At 53.1% G+C, this 22,115-nt stretch overlaps 1 protein-coding gene across 1 annotated transcript; it reads left to right on the forward strand.

Annotated features, from left to right (window-relative positions):
* The first annotated feature begins 12,005 nt into the window (after positions 1 to 12,005).
* On the forward strand, positions 12,006 to 17,623 carry LOC130044499 (leukocyte-associated immunoglobulin-like receptor 2). The gene is made up of 8 exons (XM_056137238.1): positions 12,006 to 12,057; positions 12,343 to 12,384; positions 13,994 to 14,173; positions 14,273 to 14,419; positions 14,963 to 15,025; positions 16,119 to 16,220; positions 17,096 to 17,151; positions 17,477 to 17,623. Exons 1-8 carry the CDS (start codon positions 12,006 to 12,008, stop codon positions 17,621 to 17,623), a joined length of 789 nt encoding a protein of 262 aa, XP_055993213.1.
* Positions 17,624 to 22,115: the final 4,492 nt, after the last annotated feature.

Genomic DNA, 22,115 nt, shown 5'->3' on the forward strand with positions numbered 1-22,115 from the left:
ACCTGAATCGGATGTTTACATTTGAATAGATGTGGCTCACTGCCTGCAGTTTCTATCTTCGTTGTCTACGCACCAACATCTCATTATGATGAAAGAGAAATCGAGAAGTTCTACATGGAGCTAGAGAAGTTCTATAAAGAAGACCACACCTTCTACAAGATCATTGTGGGTGATTTTAATGCCAAGATAGGACCGAGAAGATCAGCTGAAGAACTTCACATCGGGACCCATGGCCTAGAATGGAACGAAAAGGGTGAGAGACTGTCTGAGTTCATCATGTCGACCAAGACCATTCATGGTAACTCACAGTTCCAGAAGGCAGAATCTAAACGATGGACATGGGAGTCTCCCAGTGGACGATTCCACAACGAAATAGACCACATCATATTCAATCAACGGTTTTGCCTGACCGATGTCGCTGTTGTCCCAAAATTTCGAACGGGACCGGACCACCGTCTCCTTCGTGCAAAATTCTACTTCACAGAGTGGGGAGAAAGGGCTGCAAAGTTCAAAAAGAGAACTCCCAGAATGACCACCAACTGGGAACTCTTTGGTACTATTGCGGCAACATGGGAAGATGCCATTGTTGACAACATTGACAAGGAATACGATCGACTGGTTCAGCACCTCCATGAATGTGCGAGGAATGCCAAGAGAGAGATAGCCACAAAAAATCGCCTGTCTTCGAAAACTCTTGAGCTAATTCGCCAGCGTGGTTTGGCGCATGCCTCAGGCAACCGCAAGCTAACGTCCGAGCTCGCAAAGCAGTGCAGAGATGCGATCAACGAAGACCTCAAAGAGAGAAGAGCAGAAGTACTGGTAGATGCGGCAGAAGCCGGGAAAAGTATTCGTAACGCCCGCCTGTCCTTCGCCAACTACAAGACCAAGATGACTGCCCTCTGACGTCCTGATGGATCCATCACATCCTCCAGAACAGCAATGGAGAAGATTATCCATGACTTCTAATCAAATCTCTTTGATAGCCATGTCCACTTGCCGACATACCAAATTCCACAGGATGGATATGTCGTTCCCAACGTTCTCCCTTCCGAAATCCGACACGCCATTTCATCGGTAAAGAAACAAACAGCACCCGGCCCAGACAAGGTCAGACCTGAACACCTAAAGAACCTGCCGTCAGTACTCATCAATACACTGGCTCGGCTCTTCACTCGCTACCTGTCTGAATGCAAGGTTCCGTCCCAGTGGAAAACCAGCAGGACCGTACTACTGTTCAAGAAGGGAGACATCCATGACATTGGCAACTATCGCCCGATCTGCCTATTGTCTGTCATCTACAAGTTGTTCACTCGAGTCATCCTAAATAGGATTGGCAGAACACTAGATGAAGGACAACCATGCGAGTAAGCCGGGTTCCGCAAAGGATTCAGCACCATCGACCATATCCACACGATAACCAAGCTCATTGAGGTTTCTCGGGAGTTCAAGATGCTGCTCTGTTTAACGTTCATTGATTTAAAGAAGGCCTTTGATTCTGTTGAGACGGAAGCGGTCATTGAAGCCCTAGCCAATCAGGGCATTCAAGCCCAATACATCAGGATCCTCCGTGAGCTGTATTGCGGATTCACTACCAGGATCTCACCATTGTACAAAGAAGTGATCGTTGATGTCAAGAGAGGGGTGCGGCAGGGTGATACCATTTCACCGAAACTCTTCAGTGCCACCCTCGAGAACATCATGCGACAACTGGAATGGGAAGGAACGGGAGTGAAGATAGATGGTCGGCAACTACACCACCTCCGCTTTGCTGATGACATTGTTTTCATAACACCAAACATCAGCCAAGCGGCACAAATGCTGGCCGACTTTGACCGTGAGTGTGGAAAGGTAGGACTACAGCTGAATCTTACGAAGACAATGGTTATGAGAAACAGCCTCGTTCCTGACGCCCCATTCGCTCTCAATGGAACGACCATCTCCGAATGCAACAGGTATGTGTACCTAGGTCGAGAGGTCAACATGACAAATGACCTGGCACCCGAGCTGCGCAGGAGGAAGAGAGTGGCTTGGAACGCCTTCAAGAACGTCGAAGAAATAGCTAAGAGGACGAAGAACCTCCGGCTCCGGGCACATCTCTTTGATTCCACTGTTTTTCCTGCATTAACATATGCCTCAGAGACCTGGGCCCTACGCAAACAAGATGAGAACGCTATTCAGGTCTCCCAAAGAAGAATAGAAAGAGTTATGCTTGGAATATCACGTTTCACTAAAATGAGAGAAAGAATCCGGAGTTCTGACATCCGTCGACGATCAAGAATCAGGGACGCTGTCTCATTTGCCAAGGTGTCGAAAATCAGATGGGCTGGTCACGTAATGAGATTTAAAGACGACCGCTGGACTAGAGCTGTTACCGACTGGATTCCACGGGATGTCAAAAGACCGCGTGGCCACCCACCTACCAGATGGTCAGATTTCTTCGTCAAGATCATGAACGATCGGTTTGAGGCCCTTCATGTTCCCGGAGCGAACAGATGCCATTGGGCTACACTAGCACGCGACAGGGACAAATGGAGACGTTACTGGCGCCCGCTCGAGCAAATCTACGACTAACAGGAAGTTAAGTGATTAAGTGATTTACAAAATCACTCCTAACTGGGCTTTAAACGCACACTGTTCCAGCACAACCCCCCCCCACCTTGCCTGCCTCCCTCTTAAGCTCCCCCTCCCCATTTTCTTACATGTGTAAATGGACAACAGTACAAATGCTTTTGTGTTTTACACTCTTCATATATATAATAAGTATGTCTTACTGTAAGCATTTTGTTTTGATTTGGAGTCACATCCGGAGTTGCTCAGAGGTCACTCCTGATTCTGCAATCAGGAATTACTCCTGGCAGTTCTCAGGGCACCACATGAGATGCTGGGATCAACCCTGGGTTGGGTGCATGCCGGGCAAAAGCCTTGCCGACTGTACTATCACCCAGGCCCTTTTCGTCAACATTTTAATCATTTAATATTCCATCGTGTGGAATAAAAATCATTTGTGAGGGCACAGAGGACACTGGGTTTCCTCTTCCAGGACTCTAGCTGGACAGATGCTCGCTCAGAAAGGTGATCACTCCTGACACATCCTGCCCACATTCTGGGGGCCTGGACTGCAAGTGCACGTCCCCTAGGCCTCTGACACCTGTGGGCACTTGAGTGTCACAGGAGAGTCACATGCTGCAGGTCTAGCTCAGCTGACAAACATGGGTTTGCAGGTGCCAGCCCCTCTGTCTCTCCGTCCCAACAAGCCACAGGCAGAGCCCCATCACCATGGACATGGACAGCACTGAGTTATCTCCTGATACCAAATATCAATGCTAGAGCTATTATTTCCTGTGAATTGAAGGCAATCCTAAAATAACACTTACTTTGAAATACATCCACTTTATTTTAAATGAGAGGAGAGTGAAACTGAGGAGTCTGGGCCCCTCCTGGAGCAGGAGCAGCTTCTCTTCTTCCCGCCCAGCTTTTGCATCCATCTGCCAAGTTCATCCCCTGCCCCTGGCTGCTACAAGACTCATCCCAGAAAGGCTGGTTCCCACCCGTCCTGATACCAGGGGTCAGCAGCATGGTTTGCTATTTAAACATTGTATGACGTGCATCCATGTGTGTCCGTGCTCAGCATCTCCACTTGTGCCAGTGTCCCTCCAAACACCCACATATGCGCTGCACTGTGCGCCCCAAATGTACCTGTGCCATGCCCCCAGCAGATGTGCCCTAAATATGCACGCATCGTTACACTGTGTTCCCTCAAAATATGCATGCAGGGTCAGAGATGTGGAAGCGGTCATTCACTTGCTATGCATGCAGCACACCCGGCACTGCAGATAGTCCCCTGAGCCCTGCCAGGAGTGGTCCCTGAGCACAGCAAATCCAAAGTCTACAAAGGGGGAAGGACCACACACGCTCAAAACAACAGTTAAACCGGTGATTTAATGTGTCATGCTCCCATCACCGATGAAATAAGAGAGTCACCAAGGGGGTATGGTGCCACCAGCAGGTCATCCTGTACCTGTGGGGCAATGCATCAGCAGCCTGATGGTGCCTTCAGACTTCCAGATACCACAAAATTGCTGCCAGACCCCAATAACTTGGAGCCAAGTTTACTAAGAAATTAGACAGCCAAAAGTTAGGTACGCGGGAGATACACCCACAAACCACCTCCAGCTCAGCTATATAAGCTCACTTATTACCCTTATTTCAGAGACCCATAAATCTCAAAAGAGACCAAAAGATGCAGTTAGGACCTGTAACACAGAGGTAGGCGGGAACCTGTGACTTAGAGCTCCAGGCCCACTGGATAGGGACTGGGCCTCCTCTCCCCCAAATTCCTGGTTTTCCAGTAGTTTGGCAGTCACACCCACAAGCTGCCTCCAGCGCCATGTAATCTCATCAATGGCCAAGACCCAGGGACTATAAACTAAAACTCCTGAAAGTGCCGCAGAATGTCTTGACCCAGCGCCAGGATGTCTTCACCAGGGTGCCCAAGAGGTGGGCTGGTGAGAGCCCTCCCTGCCCCAAGGGACCCAGCTCTGGCAGCCAAAAAACTCCACAACCCAACCGCCACCACGCTCAAGGCTGCTCCCAACGTGCTCAGGCTAAGCCTCATGCATGAGTAGTATTATAGAGCCCAGATAATGCGGAATTTTGTGACCTTGGACTCTGGGCTCAATGGGACCAGGAGCAGAAATCCTCTGCCCACTTTCCCCAGTCTCCAGTGACCCAGGGGTCACGCCCATAAGCCACCTCCTGCCAGTGCCAGATAATCTCGTCATCGACCACTGTCTGTGTCACACAACTGCTTCTCCCGAAAGGGAGCATAACATGAGGCCCCCATAGCCATGCCACCAGACTCCACGCCAAGCTGTTTCACACAGGGCACCCCAGAGGGGGGCGAGTGAGAGCCCTCCCTGCCCCATGGGACCCAACTCCGGCAGCCAAAAACCTCTACAACCCAACAGCCACCATGCTCAAAGCTACTCCCCAAGCACTCGGGCCAAGCCTCATATATGAGTAAACATATTCCTGGACCGCGGCCTCGCTACACACCATAAAACACTCCCTACCCATTCTTCATAATTACCACACCACATTTGATAGCGTTCAGATAGTAGGCAACAAATCATAGAGGGAAATACATATATATGTATATATGCATATTTCCAGATTTATACCAAAGCTCACATCACCCAAACTTTAACAACATGTTAGTGATATCCTATAGAATGTCTTAATGGCTCCTGTCAAAATAGAACAATCTTCACACTGTTTCATATATGAACACTTTTTTGTAAGCATGTTCAACAGTTCTTCATAACAGACAATACAAAATGTATTATTTTGGTTGTATTTTGGGACAAAGATTGGAGTTTGGGATGGAAACATCCCAAATTTGGTGGTGGGAAGGTGTAATGGTGGTGGGATTGGTGTTTGAATATTGAATGTAATCAACCATTGTGAACTAACTTATAAAATTAAAAATTAAAAAAAAGAAAGAAGAGAGTCACCAGCCATCAGCAGGCACTGATTCCTGTGTGCCAGCAGGCAAACAGAGCAGGGGATAGACAATGCAAGATGATGGGGACATTTGGCCTTGGATTACAAAGCAGAGATTCTGGAGCATAGGGAGGGGAGGGAGGAGGATGGGACAAAGGTTAACAAAGGGACAGTGAGGGGGGTGCTTTGGAGGTAAAGAGCAGTAACTTCATATACTGAAGTTGTGAAAGTTAAGTCTATTGTAATGGTTTACAGAAACCAATATAATAATAATCACTGTCACTGTCCTCCTGTTGTTCATCAATTTTACGCGAGCGGGCCCAGTAACATTGTGAGACTTGTTACTGTGTTTGGCATATCGAATATGTCACGGGGAGCTTGCCAGGCTTTGCCATGTGGGCTAGATAGTCTCTGTAGCTTGCTGGGCTCTCCGAGAGGGGCAGAGGAGTCAAACTCGGACCGGACATGTTGGCTGCGTGCAAGGCAAACGCCCTACCCGCTGTGCTATTACTCCAGCCCAATAATAATAATAATAATAGTAATAGTAATAATCATAATAATAACCACACCTGGCAATGCTCATGGGTTATTCCTGGCTCTACCTGCAATCCAAAATCACTCCTGGAAGTGCTTGCGGGACCATATGAGATGCTGGGGAGTGAACCCGGGTATGTGGCATGCAAGGCAAGCACCTTACCCGCTGTACTATTGCTCCAGCACCAGTGAATTTTAGAAAGAGAGAGAAAAGGGGAAAGGGATGGGAGGGAGGGGAGGGTTGGGGAGTATAGGGGAGAGTAGGATAGGGGAGGGGAGTGGAGGGGAGGGGAAGGAAGGGAGGGGAAGGGAAAGGACGGATTAACCTCAAGGGCTGGGCTGTGACCTTGGTTCCACCTGGTGCGGTCCCAGCCCTACAGTCCGGGATGATCTGCTTTTCGCCTAGTTTCAGCTGCCTTTAGGTCCTGGAGCTGAGTAACACCTGGGCAGTAAATTCCTTTCCTGCCCAAGAAATGAATGTGAAAAAAATTCCTTCAATTTGGACAGGTTTTTCCGTCGCGGCCACAAGGCGGAGCCAGAGAGCAGTTCTAACCGCCTCTCAGCACGCAGCTCCAGAGAGGCCTCTGCCGCCCTCTGCCGGGTGCAGGCAGAAGTGTCCGGGCGGCGCAACCCTGGGAGCGAAGGGGCCACTGGCGGCTTCCAAAGCACCTAGAAAAGTTTGGGGCTGCAGAGATAGTGCAGGGGGTCAGACACTTGCTTTGCCTATGGCTGACCTGGTTAGATCCTCGGCACCCCTGGATTGGGTCCCCTGGAGTGAACCTTGAGCTCTCCCATGGTGTCCAAGGTCACTTCAATCCATCTCCAGCCATTGTCCACATGTAAGCCCTTGCCTTATCTCTTCCAGAGTTCTGGGGGTTGAACTTGGGGGGCATCTGGGAGGGTCAGTATTGTGTTTGCCACTACCTTCACCTCAGGGGACCCAAACCCCGAAACTTACCTGAACAGGAATGCTTCCCCCCCCCCGAGTCAGTGCCCACCCTTCAGGTTGAGAGAGAGCCACTCGGCCCTTTTTCAGGGATGCCCCAGTCCCCTCTCATGCAACTGCTTACCGAGATCTTCAGAAATGGCTTCCAGGCTGGGCTGGAGCCTTAGCCCAGCAGAAAGGGTGTTTGCCTTGCAAATGACTGACCTGGATTTGATCCTGGGTCCCCGAGCTCCTCAAAGAGTACGTCCTCAGCACTGCTGATGAGTCATCCCTGCTCTCCTCTCCAAGTGGCATCCAGGTTGGGGTCTGTTTAAAACTTTTCCTTTCACAATCTGCAAACTGGGTGTCTATGTGTCTGCATCAGGCTTGGTCCCCTCTTGACTTCCTTCCCTGTTGGCTTTTTGGAACCATAAATTCTGTCTTGAATGTCCTCCAGTGCCTGCAAAGAGACCATGTGCATGCATGTGTATGTATGTGCATGTGTGCGTGCATGTGTGCATGTATGTGTGTGTACATGTACGTGCATGTCCATGCATGTGTGCATGCATGTATGCATGCATGTGTGTGTGCATATGTGTATGTGTGTGTGTCCTTTTGTACAGCCAGAATTCTGAAGCAGCTGAGCAGGTGTGTCTTGGAACCATGTTCTTGCCAGCGTTTCCCAGAGCCAACTCCCCACCTGATGTCCACCTTCAGTCCCTCTGTCTACTGCCCACCTCCTGCAGGGAGCTCGGCCCCCCCGTAGATGCTGATTATGCCCTGTCACTGCTCATCCCAAGAGCCCAGCGAGGGGTAGTCAGTGGCGGGGTCCTCCCTATCTTCCACAGCTGTTCACATTTGGGCTTTTGGGGAGAATCTAATATGCGTGCAGTGGAAACTCAATTCTGGACATATGCAAAGAGCCCCTCCGGCCTCATGCCCCAGAGACCCAGAAAATGCCAGCAGTCCCACCCTCATAGTGCTCGCTGCCTGTAGGGGTTCGGGGGCGGGGATTACAAACAATTTTTAATCAGCCGGGCAGTTTCTTACAAAACGGAACGTCCCTTATCATGATTCCAGAAATAACACTTCATAATACTGAGCTAGAGTCACTGAAAACTCACACTCACACACACACATGTACATACACAGATGCACATGTACACACATACATAAATGCACACACATACACATAACACATATACCCACATACACACATGCACACACATACACACACAACCACATGTACACACACCTGTGCAACAACACAGCAGCCTCAGTCACAGCCAACTCTTGGTTGAGCCAGGCGGTCTGTAGGAGGGTGAAGGTGAATGACATGGGCTCCCCAGGCAGTGAGAGGAGTGGGCTCTGGGGACAAGGGAGGGCTCTGGCCAGAGGGGCTGTGACCTGACACTCAGGTGTTCTGAAAGGGGAAGATGAGATGGCGATGCGGTCCATGGTGCAGGAGTGTGGGGGTGAGACAGTGACTAGGTGGGCAGGACATGCTCTGCATGACAATGTTACGGACATATGTTTTTTGGGGTAGTGGATACCTGGTGGTGCTCGGGGGACCGTATGAGTCAGCTGTGTGTAAGGCAAGGGCCTTACCCCTGGGATCATAGCACCGAGTGAACCTACTGTCAGTGGTGGGGGCTGGGCAGGGCCGGCATTGGTGTCAGAGGCTGCGTCTGCTCTTGTTGCCTGTGGTCATGAAGGGGGGAAGCATATTTAAAAAGGGAGAACTGGTTGCCCTCCTGAACTGGGCCATAGGTCACGGCAAGGGCTAGGGGGTTGAGATGTGCTTTGTGAGTCAGTGAAAGATCTGGCAGTTCTGTGGGACTTCGGGTGACTGGACCTGTGGTGAGGACAGAGCTGGGGAGGGCTGCTTCCCTTTGCATGAGAAACCCAATGATAAGGTTGGGGTGCGATGGGGTGCGCTAGGGCGGGGCATTTCTGGCGGTGTTTTCTGCACACCTCTCTGTGTGGGCACAGACCCTTCATGCACCCCTGCATGCTCCCTAGCCCCAGACTCCCTCACCACTGCTCCTTTCGCTGGAGAGACCCCAGGACTCAGATGCTCCTGCTCCCCTCCATGTCTAAGCAGCAGCGAGGCTGGAGTGAGGCCAGCGCCAGAAGACGAAGACCCACCCCTGAGGGAGCCCCACCGTGCTGCCAGGCGCAGGCTGGGCCGAGAGGGGCGATGCTCTGGGAAACAGGCAGTGAAATGTCTGGGAGCCCCATGGAAAACCCAGAGAAAGACCCCAAGGACACTGAGAGAGGGTGGGGAGTGCTCCTTGGTGTCCAGCCAGCATGGGGGCACCATGGGAAGGTCATGGCAGCGTTGGGGGAGAAGAGTTGGTGTCTGGGAGAGGCGGGGGTGCCCGAGCTGTGTTCCCTTAGGTAGAAGAGCCCAGAGCGGTGGCTTGTTTGTGAGATGTGACAAAATGAAGGTGGAGGGAAGAGCTTCTCAGTCGCTGCTTTGGAAGGAGTTTGGCTTCCTTGCAAAAGTAAAACTGAGAGCCCCAGAGATAGCACGGCAGGGAGGGCATGTGGTCGACCTGGGTTTGATCCCTGGAACCCCATATGGGTCCCCTGAGTACCACCAAGAATCTCCTCTGAGCAGAGCCAGGAGTAAGCCCTGAGGACTCACAGGTCTGCCCGTCCCCCCCAAAAAATACCCAGACATAGCAATACTATGCATTGTGCGGTTCTATGGCATTTCAGGGTACTTGAACTGAGTTTCTGATAGTCGGTTGTGAGGGCTTTGGCAAAAGGGACTGGGTCAAAATTCTAGTCACGGTGGTCATTCGAGTTCATTCCAAAGTTCGTTGGTTTGTTGTTTTGGACCACACCTAATGATGCTCAGTGCTGACTCCCAGCTCTACTCAGGGATCACTCCTTGCAACACTTGGGGACCAAATGAGGTGATGGGGATGGAACCCCACTGGCCATGTGCAGAGCAGATGTCTTAATCTCTTACTCTTTCTCTGACCCTCAAAATTTTTTTTCTTTACAAAATTCAAAAACACAGGGCTGAAATGATAGTACCTGCGGGTAGGGCACTTGACTGGCACACCACTCACCCGAGTTCAATCCCCAGCACCCCATATGGTCCCTTGAGCAATGCCAAGAGTGATTTCTGAGTGCAGAGGCAGGAGTAATCCCTGAGCACCGCCAGATGTGACCCAAAACGTAATATATATATATTTATATATATAATTTTATAGATGTATTATCTATTGGGCTGGAGCGATAGCACAGCGGGTAGGGCATTTGCCTTGCAAGCGGCCAATATGGCCGACCCAAGTTCGATTCCTCCGCCCCTCTTGGAGAGCCTGGCAAGCTACTGAGAGTATCTCGCCCGCACGGCAAATCCTGGCAAGCTACCCGTGATGTATTCGATATGCCAATCACAGTAAGAATTGTCACAATGGAGACGTTACTGGGCCCGCTCCAGCAAATCGATGAACAATGGGAGGACAGTGACAGTGACAGTGATTATCTATTATATTTATTAAGGCTAGAGCGATAGCACAGTGGTAGGGCGTTTGCCTTGCACGCAGCCAACATGGCTGACCCGAGTTCGATTCCTCCGCCCGTCTAGGAGAGCCCGGCAAGCTACTGAGAGTATCTCACCCGCACAGCAGAGCCTGGCAAGCTCCCCGTGACATATTCGATATGCCAAACACAGTAACAACAAAGTCTCCAGTGGAGACGTTACTGGGCCCGCTCGAGCAAATCGATGATCAACGGGAGGGCCTTTACTTACTTACTTTACTTATATTGATATATATTAACTATATAGTATGTATAGTTAATAAAGGAATATTATCAGTAATCATGATACCTTGTAGTCAACAAAAGGGGAAAAATGAGCTTCCCACTTTCCCCTCCAAAATATTTGGACGTGAGTTTAGGTTTTAGGCAAACAGATGGGCACCACTCTGGGTAGGGGCTGGCAGAGGCTGGGCAGCCTTAGTTTCTGACAGTCTCCCAGGGTCTGGAGAGTTCATGATTTGCATGTGGGAACCCAGAGTAGGTGCCCAGTGTCACATAGTTCCCTGCACAGGTAAAAATAAAATAATAGCACATCCCCTCCCCCCACATAAAAAAAAAACCTTTCGGGAAGCTATATCATTTCCTCAGCGCAGACTGGGGAAGCACAGAGTGAAAGAAGAAGGAAGCCCCTGTTTTAACTGTCAGCTCCTTGCAGGGTTGCAACTAGCTCCCCACATCCTGAGTGGTCATGGCTCCCTGCCATTCTGCTGCTCAGAGCATCTTCACACTCAGCCCACAGGCCTGCATGAGAGCTAGAAGGGAGGGGGAAGAGAGGCATGGACGGACAGAGGAGGGAGAGCAAGGGACCCCAGAAGGCAGACCTGTGAAACTGGTGGCTCTGGGATTTGGGCTCTGCCATCTCCGCAGCCTCAGAAGTGCCCGAGTGCTTTGGCTTCTCCTCGACAGGGGGAGGCAAGAAGGCCTGGCCCAGGCTTCACCCCGGCACTGCATGCTATCCCCGAGCCTTCCAGGAGTGAGCCCTGAGCACAGAGTCAGGAGTGTCCCAGCCTCTGGGGGAACAAGGCGTAAGCACAGTGGGGAGGGCACTTGCCTTCCATAACTGCAACCCGGGTTCAACCCACAGCACCACCAAGGCACCCCCAGCCAATGCACCCTGAGATCGTCAGAGAGATCCCCGAGTGCAGGGCCCAGAGTAAGCCCTGAACACAGTCAGGTGTGACCCAGAATCAGAAACAAAACAACAAATGAGTGCGCAGCCCAGCGGATGCCCCCTCTCCTTGTTATGGCCACTCTCTGAGAAGGCTCCACGTCAGCACCACAGCCCTCGCCCAAGACCAGTGGCTGCTGTCAGGAGGTGCAAGGGGACAGAGAGAGTCACCCTGTGGGCCGGGATAGGGCAGGAGGTCTGTGGGACCGGCAGGAGGCACCTTGAGTGGGGTGGGGTTGGGTTGTTCCCCTTTGTGGGAAGTGGCAGTGTGGGATCCCCACATAGCCAGTGCCTGCTTCAGTCGCCGCTGCAACACGCATGGCCATGGGGCAGACCATGGCCCCCTTTCCCGGCGTCTTTCTGAGCCTCGGTGAGTCTGTAGGGAGCTGGGGACTGCGGGGGGGGGGGGTGGGGGCGGAGGGGTCCCCTCCCTGTGGTTCCTGAGTCTGACCCAAAGGCCCTGGGGTCTGGGGAGTGAAGTCCACTTGTGACTGGACAGGGTGAGTTTCAGAAAGCACCTTCTTGGTTTGAGGTTCAGGTCTTGGGAAGGGCTGTGGCGGGGTTGGGGATTCATGGAGACTTGGGCAAGTGGTGCTCAGAGTGGGGGAGTTGAGGGGTGCAGGACTGCCCGGTTCTCATGGAGGGTCTGTTTCAGCCCTGTGCCTCAGCCAGATGGGCCCCTCGCGGGAGCAGGCAGGTAAGTTCCCGTGGCTCCCAAATCTGCCTCTGGGGGAGGAGGCCCGGCTAGGAAAAACTGGCTGGCAGCACCCACAAACACATCCTTCCGCGACTCTGCCCCTTCCTCACCTCTGCTGCTGAGGGTCTTTGACTTCCCAGTGCAACCTCCGCGCAGCAGATGGTCAGCGGCCAGGCCATCCGCCCTCCCCATGGCACCCTGCAGGACACTAGTGGGGCCATGTTGCTCTGTGTGCGTGTGTGTGTGTGTGTGTGTGTGTGTGTGTGTGTTGGGTGCGGCAGGGGAGGCAGGACCCAGACTCTGTGGGTGAGTCTCGGCCCTCAGCACTCTCTAGAGTCTCTTGAGGCCTTTGTGTTCTGCCAGAGCTAACTGCCTCCTGCCCCCTCTGGTCCTGGGCTCTGCACCCTGCCCTGGAGCCCTGCTCTGCGCTCCCGCTCTGCTCTGTGCTCAAGCTGCCCCAGCTTTCTCAAGCCTTCTCTGTACCTCCAGCTCCCTGTTCCTTCCCACCCCACAAATGGGTTTGAATGTGTGTGAGTGCTCAGCCCATTAAACTCTGGCCTAGCTCAGACTGCCAGCCCAAGGGCAGGGTCTCAGCCCCAGGGTCTGAGGATTCAGGGATGGATGAAACCCCGAGGTCTGGAAGGATGAGGGTGCTGGGTGGAAGCAACCCAAGTCCTGGGCACTGCCTCCAGGCGGGACCCTTTCCACCACTAGTCTGGTGGAGACAATGGGGTTCCACTGAGGAGGAGGAGGTTTTCTGTGGGGGGGTCCCCTGTGGGACAGGGGTGCCCAGACAGTGGAGTTTTGTGGCAGAGGGATGCTCAGACCACAGCTGCTTGGGTGCCCAACAATGTTCCAGAGCAAAGCCCAAGATCCAGCCAGAGACAAGAAAGTCGCTGCCCAGAACAGCCAGGTGTCTGGGCAGGGGCAGGGGGGAAGGTTCTAGAATGGACTGGGGGAGTGGTGCCCTGCGCTGTAGGTTCACAAACACACTCACATGTACTCATACACATACTCACACACATATACTCATTCACACACATGTACTCACACACATGCTCACACTCAAGCAAATGTACTCAAACACACACACATATTCACACACATACGTGAACACATACACTCACACATGCACACACTCACATATACTGACACATCTATTCACGCTGGTCACATTCTTACACTCACATTCACACATATATACACTTTAATGCATATACTCACACTCAACACATATTCACACTCACACATGCACACACATTCACTCACACACATTCACACACACTCACAGTTCACACTCATACACACAGGCAAATAATCACACTTATACTCACACTCAACACATATATTCACACTCATGCACATATTCACACGCTAACACATATAATTACACTCAACACCATATAGTTACACTCAACACAAGTATTCACACTAATGCAAACAGACATTTACTCACACTCACACAATATGAACACAATCACACATCCATACACATATACTCACTCACACTCACACACTCACACACTCAAATGCTGAATTGAACATCAGGCAGCTGATCTGTGGGGTTTGTCCCGATCTGCCCCCTGAGATCTGCTCTCACCCTCACCAGGGTTCCTCTCTCCGCCCTCCATCTCAGCCCAGCCGGACCCTGACATCCCCTGGGGCCAGCCCGTGACCTTGGTGTGCCAGGGTCCTGCTGGGACCAACACATTCCGGCTAGAGAAGCAGTACAACATGTACAGCTGCGCAGATTCAACCCATGAGCAATGCAAATACACGGATCTGACATGTGAGAGACACATGGCTCAGAAATGTGTGGGATGTTACTGTGTGAATTCGTCATGTGTGAGCTGTAACTCTGACGACAACGTGTTCAGGTGTGATCCAGGCAAGAAAGAGGCCTGGTTCCTCATCCCAGCAGTGAGTGGAAACTCCATGGGCTGCTACCGCTGCCTCTACTGGACAGGGAGCAGCTGGTCTGAGCGTACTGACCCCCTGGTGATGAGAACTGAGGACATCTCTGATTGGACCCCAGGTTTGCCCCAGGTTCCCCACTCTGCCCCAGCTGCCTAGAGACCTGACCCTCTGCCAATGGGGGCACTGAGTCCCATGGACCAGAGACCACAGAGATGGCCTGGACACTCAGCCCCCAGCAGGGACCCCAGCCTGGCCTGGACACTCAGCCCTGGGCAGAGAGGCCAGGATGGCCTGCAAGGTGGGGCGGGAGCAGGCTGTGGTGACTGTGAGGGGACGCATGTACTTCAGTAGAGCCCCCAACTTCCCCAGGCTCCTGCTGACCTACCCTCTCTTTGTTGCAAGGCCCAAGCAGTGGACCCAGTGGGGAGTCTGTGACCCAGGCCTCTGACAGCACAGGTGAGGGGTGATGGGACATTGAGCAAGTTGACTCCTGCATGTGCGATCAAGGAACACTCCTCCACCCCCATGCCCTGGGCCTCAGAGGGGGGCTCCAAGCTCCCAGAGTCCAGTCTGTAAGGAAATGGGGGTGCAGGAGTGACCCTGACCCGTCCTATCCCAGGCAGCCTCTCTCTGACCCAGTGTCCCTCTGTCTCGTCCACAGGAACACCTCAGCTTCCCTCACCCAGCAACACCGCTCAGGGTGACAGCCCTCAACTGCAGGGAGGTAGGTGAGGGGCCTGGAAGTTCTGAGGCTACATGCAGGCCTGGGGGTTTCCCTGGTCCTGGGGTGGTGGCCGGGTCCAAGCTGGTGCTGTGACAGGTCAGGGCTCCTCCCGCCAGAGGCTCCAAACCCATTCACAGCAACCGGACCCACACCTCAGCTCTCAAACCTCTGAGCCCAAACCTCAAGATGTGAGCACCAGAGCCGGCTGCACTCAAACTCCAAACGTTATCAGTTTTCCAACCAGGGACCTCAGAGCCCAGATTAGGGTTTGCATCAGCTCAGCAGCGCTCCCTGGTGGACGCAGAGCCTGCTGGTGGATAGCAGGGCCCCTTAGTGGACAGCAGCGCCCTCTGGTGGTCAGCACCTGCCCCTGCAGGTGTGGCCCTGGGAGGACCAGAGAGACCAAGGCCAGCTAAGGTCCACCTGGGGCTGTAGTGCTCCAGGTCACCCTCCCTCTGGTCCTGAGCCCACTGGGCTGAGTCAGGGCATGGGGGCCTTGCTGTCCCCACCGCTGCCTTCACGATCCTGCTACGAACCAAAGCTGGGTTCCCCGGCATGTGCAGATTTTGCCGAGCTCTCACCCTCCTGTAGTGGGTGTTCCTGTGGGTGGGTGGGAGGGATGTCGGCCACTGCACCGTAGGGGTGTCCTGAACCTGGCAGGCGCCCTGTCACATACACTCCCCACCCGCTGTGCCTGAGCAGGGCTGCCCTCCCCTGCACGGGAAGGTGAATGAGGACACAGGACAGCGATGCATGCACACTGGGGCCATCAGCTGCAGGCAGAGAACTTGCCTTGCACTCACCTAACCCGGGCAATCCCCGGCATCCCGTATGGTCCTTCAGGTTGCCGGGAGTGATCCTTGAGCACAGAACCAGGAGTAACCCCTGAGTACCACTGGGAATAGCCCCCCAAACAAAAATAAATCCAAAACTAAGGATAGTGGTGGAGCTGCACATGCAAGTGCAGAAACCCAGGTGCAGCTGAATGTGATATGGTTTACGTCCCAAGCCCATCACTGAACATGTATGGTACATAGTGAATCTAGGTGGCATCGGTAACAGACCGAGTGATCTCACGCCTCTCTTCTCCCAGGCCCAACCCTGGTGCTCGTGTACATCATTCGCACGGCCGCCCTTGCCTTCCTCCTGCTCATCCTACTGCTTCTCCTCCTCTTGCACCAGTGCTGGAAGCGCGGTGGGTGGCTCTGGGAGAGGGTGGCGAGGTCGGGCCGGCCTGGGATTGCTGGGAGAGGCCCTCTCCCTAATCCAAACCCCTAATCATCCTCAGGGAGCCCCAGAGGCAAAGGCAAGGAGGGAAGATGGCAGGAGAGGTGAGGCTCTGGGACGGAGCCCTGTCCCAACCCCTGTCCCTGGTGACCCCACATCACACATATCTCCTTCTAGTTTCATCCTGACTGGTGGCCTCCCAGACAAAACACCAGGTAAAGGGATAGAGTGTGGGGGGACAGGCTGTGGGAGGTGGGAAGTTAGCGCCGGAAGAAAAGGTTTCTGTAGTTCTCCTCCTCCTCCTCCTCCTCCTCCTCATCCTCCTCATCCTCCTCCTCTTCCTCCTCTTTTCCCTGTCCCTGTCCCTGTTCCTCTCCCTCTCCCTCTCTTTCTCCTTCTCCTTCTCTTCCTCCTCCTCCTTTCTCCTTCTCCTCCTCCTCCTCCTCATCCTCCTCATCCTCCTCCTCGTCTTTTCCCTGTCCCTGTCTCTGTTCCTTTCCCTCTCCCTCTCCCTCTCTTTCTCCTTCTCCTTCCCTTCCTCTTCCTCCTCCTTCTCCTTCTCCTCCTTCTCCTTCTCTTTGTCCTTCTTCTTCTTCTCCTTCCCCTTCCCTTTCCCATTCCCATTCCTATTCCCATTCCCCTCCTCTTCCTCCTCCTCCTTTTCCTCCTCCTCCACTTCCTCTCCTAGTCCTTCCTCCACTGAGGAGGTATGAGAAGGGTGAGGGAGAAAGATGACTACAGAGAAGAGAGCAAAAGAAACTCATACATCCCGAGCTGAAATGCTGTGCCCCTGGTTTGCTCTCACCCCCGCCTGGGAGCTGCCTGCCACCCTATCTCCTCCAGATCTGGTCACAGTGGATGGTGCCCTGATGCTGGGCAGGAACAGGAGGGCCTCGCTCGTAAGCCCATCTACCCTCTCCATGTAAGGGACTGAATCATGGATTTGCTGGTCTCTCTGGATCAGGGTCCTGGGAAGGTGCCAACTGGACATTATCATGAACTTGGCAGTGTCCACGCTGGGCTCTACCTTCCACCCAGGACATCCCCGTGGTCTGCCCAGAGGGAGGTTCTAGAGACAGCATGTCCTTTGTCCCATCCGTGGAGAGGAAAACTCCATTCTCATTATCCCTGACCATCTGGGTGGGAACTCGAGGGATTTCCTGGCTGTGGGTCTGGTTCCCGCCTTCCCAGCTCCATACTCCGACATCCTCACCCTCTCATTAGATGCCGGCTGCAGGAAGCCCCCAGGAAGTGACCTACGCCCAGCTGGACCAATGCACCCTCACTCAGAGGCCCCCGGGAAGTGCCCCCTCGCGGACTGCAGACCCCACAACCAAGGACTGCACCTATGCCACCCTGGCCAGACCCTAAGCAGCTGCATCCTCCCTGGGGCGCATGAGGAATCCCAAGTGTCCACGAGAGTGCGCCCTTTTAGGACAGGGTCCAAAGCTCCTGGAGGCAGGGGCAGGACGAGCTAAGCCCTTGAACACTGGCCAGCCGGTGACCCTGAACACTCAGTGTCAGAGAAAATGGGCAGCGCCTGCCTCCAGACACCAACTGAAGTCCCCTGAATGCAGAGACCCAGCCGCTGGGGCTGCCCAATGATGGCACAGTGAAGCCCCCAGCTGTGCTATCTGCCTAGTGGCCACTGCTGGTCTCCCTGGAGTCCAGTGCTGACCTGGAGCTTCGCTGGCATTGATGCTTCCCAGAGCTCAGGTCCCGGTTCACCCTGCGCGCATCAATAAATGTCAAAGTCTCCCACTCGGGGCCAAAAACTAGGCCTGCCGTAGATCTGCCTGCCTAGCAAAGAAGCCTATGGGACCAATGCCGTGGTTTTGGGGTGCAGGAGGAAGATGATTGGGGGTGTTGGCTGGAGGAGTCGAGCACTCACCTCACCCACCCAGGGGGGTTCAGACACCCCTCACACCTCTGTGAATGTAGACACATTCATACATGTGCAAGCTTCCACATCCCACACACCCTCCTGTGTAGAAATGCGGATATCCCCCAAGTGTACCCCATATACTACCTGCTCACGAGTGCACAACTGTTGAACCCATGCACCTGTGTGTGCTCCATACGGGACGCACAGTGAACCGGAGGGGGTTCTGGTGAGCTCATGCTTGCAGGGGGAAGGGTGCTGGAGAGGTCAAGCTTACACCTGTGACAGAGCGAAGCCAGGAAGCGCTGAAGATTCTCATCCCTACGCTACTCCAACCCCCTCACACCAGACACTGTGTGTCCTCCAAACCCTGAAGGCCCGACTCTCACCCTCTAATTACTACTGCCTTTGGCCTGGCATTGGGCAGCTGCCCTGGCTCACAGTGGCTCGTCTGTTGCAGGCGAGAGATTGAGTGACCCGTTGTGACTGAGTCTGAAAACATGAAGCCAGGATGGCAAGTCCCCACTTTTCCAAGTCCCCAAGGATCCCGTTCCCACATTGCCTTAAAGTGCCAGCCCCCATGGTTCACAGACCAGGCTAGCAGCCCTGAGCAGCTGTGCAGGGGGTGCCAGGTGGTGGGAGTCTTCTCAGCCAGGTGGGCCCAGCACAGAGCCAGGATACACTGTGTGCAGCTTATTCTGTAGCTGAGCTCAGGTCTCCTTCTCCCAAGGTACGTCCCAGGTTGCTGGGTTTTTCTTCTTTTCTTTGGTACTACACTCTCAACTTCTCTATTTTATCTTGTCTGTTTGTCTGTCTTCCCTGGGATGACCCTTAGGAATAAGTCCTCCTGAAGGCTGCAGATGACCCTCAAGAGAGCCAGCCGTTGTGTCCACTTCCTTATTCCTCAGGCCCTGGGCTGGCGTGTCCTCTGGTTGGACCCTGGGCCCTAGTGTGCCGGCCTCTCTCCCTCCCACCTGGAATGAGGATGTGAAGGCAGGGGGCATCCTGGTCTTCAGAGAGTTATAGGGCAGGTTCAACACCATGACTTTCCTGGGAGAGGGGCAGATAGAGGAGAGGCAATGGCCCAGGCCAGGCCCGGCCTCTGCCCGGGAAAAGGAGCCAAGAATCCAGCTGCGGAATAAAAATCATTTGTGAGTAAAGAGGACACTGGGTTTCCACTACCAGGGTTCTGGCTGGACAGCAGATGCTTGCTCAGAAAGGTGAGTCACTCCTGACATTTCCTTCCCTCATTCTGGGGTTCTGGGGGACTGTGGGTGCACGTCCCCTCGGCCTCTGATACCTCTGGACACTCGAGTGTCACAGGAGAGTCACATGCTGCAGGTCTAGCTCAGCTGCCATACCTGGGTCTGAGGTGCCACCATTGCCAACTGGGGACTGGCGAGTCGTGACCACAGAGACCCCAAGGGACCCCTATCTTACGCCCCATTTACGCCATCACTGAATCCGGTTCTTTTCACCAGAACATGGTCTGAATGAGCATGTGCTCACCAGTAAATCACACACTTGTCTCCTGGGCCCCCATCTCTCAGCTACAGAGTCCTCCAGACCCTCCACCTACCAGCCTCCATTCCTCAGCACCACTGGCTCTAAACCCTTTGAATCTCAGCCTCTTGGTCGTTCGCACCACAGTCACTCAGTCACTCCACCTCAGTCACTCCACCTCTCATCCCCTCTGTCGCACAGCCACCCACCACTCAGCGTCTCTGTTACTCAGCCCCCCAGTCTCAGTCCCTCTGCCTCTCAGCCCCACTATGTCTCTGCACCCCCGTCACTTAGCCCCTCTGACTCAGCACTCGGCTATAAGCCTCTGTCTCTCAGCCCCTCCATCTTTCAGTCCAAAGTCTCTCAGCCCCTCTGTCTCTCAACCCTTCCATCTCTTATTCCCTGTTCCCTACTCCCCTGTCTTTCAGATTTTGGTCTCTCAGACCCCCCCACCCCGACTCTCAGCCCCTCCGTATCTCAGGTCCAGTCCCTGAGCCCCTCTTTACCCTCTCCACACATCTTTCAGTCCCTCAGTCTCTCATCCTAACACTTTCTCATCACCTCTGTCTCTCAGTCAGTCTGTCTCTCAGCCCCCATCTCTCAGGCCCTCTCTCACCTAGTGTCTCCGTTTCTTAGCCCCTCCGTCTCTCAGCCCCACAGTCTATCGGTCCCTCTGTCTCTCAGCAAATCGGAACATCCCTTATCACTATTCCAACAATCAAACTCCTTAGTACTGAGCAAGAGTCATTGAAAACTCACACATACATATACACATATGCTCACACAAACACATACATACACATGTACATACACAAATGCACATGTACACACAAGCACACATACACACATACAGACACATATACACATGCACACATATGCACATGCACACGTGTGCACATGTACACACATAAACATATACCCACATACACACATGTACAAGTTCACACATGCAGACACATACACATACAACCACACATACACACACCCGAGCACCAGTACAGCAGCCTAAGTCACAGCCGAATCCTGGTTGAGCCAAACGGTCTTTGGGAGGGTGAAGGGGAGTGACGTGGACTCCACAGTCAGTGAGAGGAGAGAACTCTGTGGACAACGGAGGGCTCTGACCAGAGTGGCTGTGACCCGTTGTTCAGGTGTTCTGAAAGGGAGAAGCATGGGTTGGCAATGCGGCCCATGGTTCAGGGGTGCAGGGTGAGCCGGTGGAGAGGCAGGCAGGACGTGCTCTGCATGACAATGGTGCAGACATATATTTTGGGGGGTAGTCGTCACCCGGTGGTACGCAGGGGACCCTATGAGTCAGCTGTGTGCAAGGCAAGTGCTTGACCCCTACTCAGCCCGAACATGGCTGCAGACCCTGGAACCATAGCACTGAGTGAGCCCCAAGTCAGTGGTGGGGCCAAAGCAGGGCCAGAATTGGTGTCAGAGGCAGCATGTGCTCTGGTTGCCTGTGAACATGAAGGGAGGAAGCACATTTAAAAGGGGGGAAGTAGTTGCCCTCCTGAACTGGGCCATAGGTCTCCGCTGGGGACTTCACAGCAGGGAGGGCATGTGGCCGACCTGGGTTTGATCCCCAGAACCCCATATGAGTCAGCTGAGTACCACCTGGAATCACCTCTGAGCACAGAGCCAGGAGTAAGCCCTGAGGACTCACAGGTGTGCCTCTCCCCCACCAAAAAATTACGCAGACATAGTAATACTATGCATTGTTCTGTTCTATGGCATTTCAGGGTACTTGAACTAAGTTTCTGATAGTTGGTCATGAGGGCTTTGGAAAGAGAGACTGAATAAAATTCTAGTCAAGGTGATCATTCGAGTTTGTTTCAAAGTTTGTTGGGATATTGTTTTGGGCCACACCTAATGGTGCTCAGAGCTGACTCCCAGCTCTGCTCAGGGATCACTCCTGGCAACGCTTGGGGACCAAATGAGGTGCTGGTGATGAAACCCCAATCGCCATGTGGAGAGCAGATGTCTTAATCTCTTACTTTTTCTCTGACCCTCAAAAAATGTTTTTCATTGCAAAATTTAAAAAAATTGGGGCTGAAATGATAGTACTGTGGGTTAGGCACTTGCCTGTCACACCACTCACCCGAGTTCAATCCCCAGCACCCATCTGGTCCCCTGAACAATGCCAAGAGTGACTTGTGAGTGCAGAGACAGGAGTAACACCTGAGCACTGCCGATGTGACCCAGAAAGCAATATATATTTATTTATTATATATATTATGTTGATATATGGAGATATATTAACTAGATATTATATATATAGTTAATAAAGGAAGATTACAAGTCATAATGATATCTCGGAGTCAACTAAAGGGGGAAATGAGCTTCCCCCTTCCCCCCCCAAAACATGTGGACATGAGTTTAGCTTTTGGGCAAACAGACAGCACCATTCTGAGTAGGAGGCACTCGGGTCTGGCCTGGATTAGGGGCTGATAGGGGCTGGGCAGCCTTGGGTTTCTG

The sequence above is a fragment of the Sorex fumeus genome, unplaced genomic scaffold, assembly GCF_029834395.1.
Source record: "Sorex fumeus unplaced genomic scaffold, SorFum_2.1 ptg000122l, whole genome shotgun sequence".
Taxonomy (NCBI): Eukaryota; Metazoa; Chordata; class Mammalia; order Eulipotyphla; family Soricidae; genus Sorex; species Sorex fumeus.

Coding starts and splice junctions, on each gene's coding strand:
- LOC130044499 (XM_056137238.1), top strand. CDS start 12,006: ATGGCCATGGGGCAGACCATGGCCCCCTTTCCCGGCGTCTTTCTGAGC. Junction 16,221..17,095: donor GCACCAGTGCTGGAAGCGCG/GTGGGTGGCTCT, acceptor TATCTCCTCCAG/ATCTGGTCACAGTGGATGGT. Junction 17,152..17,476: donor GGAACAGGAGGGCCTCGCTC/GTAAGCCCATCT, acceptor CCCTCTCATTAG/ATGCCGGCTGCAGGAAGCCC.